The sequence below is a fragment of the Lucilia cuprina genome, chromosome 2, assembly GCF_022045245.1.
Source record: "Lucilia cuprina isolate Lc7/37 chromosome 2, ASM2204524v1, whole genome shotgun sequence".
Taxonomy (NCBI): domain Eukaryota; kingdom Metazoa; phylum Arthropoda; class Insecta; order Diptera; family Calliphoridae; genus Lucilia; species Lucilia cuprina.
This window is the reverse complement of record NC_060950.1, coordinates 13,786,487-13,789,390: the sequence shown is the minus strand read 5'-3', so window position 1 is coordinate 13,789,390 and position 2,904 is coordinate 13,786,487. Positions and strand designations below refer to the sequence as shown.

The 2,904-nt window shown below is 30.4% G+C and overlaps 1 protein-coding gene across 1 annotated transcript in view; it reads right to left on the bottom strand.

Moving 5' to 3' along the window:
- Window positions 1-107: 107 nt before the first annotated feature.
- Window positions 108-2,904, bottom strand: part of LOC124419180 (mastermind-like protein 3) — a 4,747-nt gene continuing 1,950 nt past the window's right edge. Inside the window, exons 2-3 of the mRNA XM_046947720.1 lie at window positions 1,460-1,623; window positions 108-1,016 (exon numbers count right to left, since the gene is read on the bottom strand). Coding sequence (XP_046803676.1) covers window positions 394-1,016; window positions 1,460-1,623 — 787 coding nt within the window. The 3' untranslated portion in view covers window positions 108-393. The remainder of the gene's footprint in view (window positions 1,017-1,459; window positions 1,624-2,904) is intronic.

Genomic DNA, 2,904 nt, shown 5'->3' with positions numbered 1-2,904 from the left:
AACTGAACTAGAACTGAACTAGAACTGAACTAGAACTGAACTAGAACTGAACTAGAACTGAACTAGAACTGAACTAGAACTTAACTAGAACTGAACTAGAACTGAACTCGTTTTTTTGTTAATAGGTCCCAAAACTCTTAATCATTTCCACTTCTTTCATAATATAAGAAAGTTTTAGTTTGAAACTATTTTGCACATAATTGCAAAGGGGATTTTACTTAAATTAAAAATGTCTTTTGTTTTTTTTTAACAATAATTTTTAAATAACTATATACTTAAAACTATTAATTATATTTCATTAAAAAATAATATCGGGCAAGAAAACTTAATTACTTTAAATATAAAAATTTTGAAAAGAAACCTCTAAGTGTATTATGAAACTACTTAATATATTCATTCAGTTTTGGTTATAATCGCTCCATTAGTACAGTTGAGCGGTGTATCTTTGGAGGAGTTGGAAGTTTGAGTTGGTGTAGTCGGTGGTGAAAGTTGGCCATGAGTATGCACTTGATGTTGTTGTTGTTGCTGTAAAAGTTGCTGCTGCTGTTGTTGATACGATGTGGGTGGTGTTTGATTTGAATTGGGTGATGATTGTTCCATTAAACTGGTTACTGAAGGCATCATATTGGCAACTAAACCATTCATAGTACTGGCGGTCATATCTTGAGCTTCATTTTTCAAACGAACACTTGCTGCAGCGGCAGCAGCATGATGATGAGCATTAGTTAGCGTGTTGTGATGATGAAAAGATAAAGGCGGCAAATGAAGACCGGGAAAAGCTAAACCAGCAGCAGCGGCGGCATGAAGCGATTGCAATAAGGCAGCAGAATGTTCTTGAGCTTTACGTCTCAATTCGGCAACGGATGAAGAACGTGGATCACAATTGGAATGTGTGGAATGAGGTGGTGATTCCGGTGAACTGGTGGCTGAAGAACAAGATACTGCCACCGAGTTGGCAGACGAATGAGGAGGCTTTAGGGTGCAACAAGAACAGAGTCCTGGAAAAGAGGGTACACCTGAAAGGACCAAAGGATTCGGGTTAATAAATATTAAATATTTTCTAAAATTTGATAGCTTTTAATTTGATTAAAAATTTAGTTATTTTTGAAAACAGTAGCAGCTGCTGTGCTAATTTAACTAAAAGCTTATAAAATCAAAGCTGTCAATGTCTATAAAGTTTAGAAAATTTGTCAGCGAGATGTTGTTTAAAGAAAGAAAACATAATCAATCGATAAGGATTTTTGTCAAGGACATTAATTGCAATTGACATGCTAGAAAACATTGATTGAGTAGCTGTCTGTCGGGCAATTTTAAATTTTATTACTAAAGATGATGGAATTTGTTTTCTTTTTCAAATCACTTCAATTTGAAATTAGTTTTGCTTTCTTAACGGGGGGTGGCTTTGTCTTTAACGGGAAATATCCTATTACATAAAGTTTATAGAAATTTGACAACTTACCTTTTAAACCAGGAAATAGAGGCTGCTGTGAAAATTGTGAGCTAAGTGAAGCCAAATGTGGTGGCAAAAATAATGAAGTGGCATGATTTGGTCGCGTTGTTGAACCAGCGGCACTAGCTATAGATGTTGGTGTATCGTTGAGTACTGGACGAAAACCACAGTTTCTGTAAAGATATTAGAAATAATTTTTGTTATTAAAATATTGAAATTTGAGTAAAATTTTACAACTTTAAAAACGTTCTAACTTGAGTAATTTTTAAGTGATCTTTATAAATTTTCTCCTGGACATAGGGAAAAGGTTTAACTTTAATAAAAATGTCATTTGAAAAGATTCGTACAAAGTTAGAGCTTTCTACATAAAATTAAAGTTTGCTACTTTTTTCTTTATTATTTCAATAATTTAAGTTCTTTTAAATTTATAGAAAAATCTCTTAATTAAAAAAAAAACATATACAATAATGAAATTGTTAATAACGAAATTAAAGCAGTATTAAATTATTCATTAAGTAATTAATAATATTGTACAATAAAATTAAAAAAAAAAAATAAAATATATCAACACACTCAAGTTTTTAAAGAAAATACTTAACCTCCTCACACACATACACTTGTGTTCATGAATTTTCCAACGGTTTCATTAAAACGGAAATTAAATTTAACATCCTTCGAATGTTAAACATATAGGCGGGAAAGAGAAAGAATTTTTAACTTACACACACTGCTACAAGTTACTCCATATAATAAAACATGTGTTTAGCTGTATGTGCAAATTAACCATATACATTCATAAGTATTTGGCCCAAAGGCTTTATTTTTTTGCTATATACGAGTGTGAATATGTGTTAAAAACAACAATAAAAATGTGAAACTTTTTTGACGTAATAATTTCAAAAATCTTTTAAAAAGTTTGATTCTTTCAACGTTTTTTTTTTTGTTAATTAAAAAAGTTAGCGTGTGAAAATTTTTAATTTTATTAATTAATTACAAAGAGTGAAAACAAAAAAAACGTTAAAACTTTGTCTTAAATTTGTTAAAAATATAAATGCAAAGTAGAAATCTTCTTTATTCATTTGTCTTTTATTTTCTATCCTCCAGACCAATTAGTCCTGACACAACAACTGTAGCAAACACTTGTAAAATCACAAGATTTACTTTCTTCTTTTATTGACTTTTTTCTCGTTTTGTTTTATTTCGTAATTTGTTTAATTTCTCTCTCTTTCTTGTCTTTATTTATTTATTTATTTATTTACTTGTACTACTCAGTACAGTGGGATGAATAGAATATTGTAATATAGACGAGACTATGGAGTAGACTAAAGACTAGAATGAAATGGAAATAAACAGAACTGAACTAGAACTGAACTAGAACTGAACTAGAACTGAACTAGAACTGAACTAGAACTGAACTAGAACTGAACTAGAACTGAACTAGAACTGAACTAGAA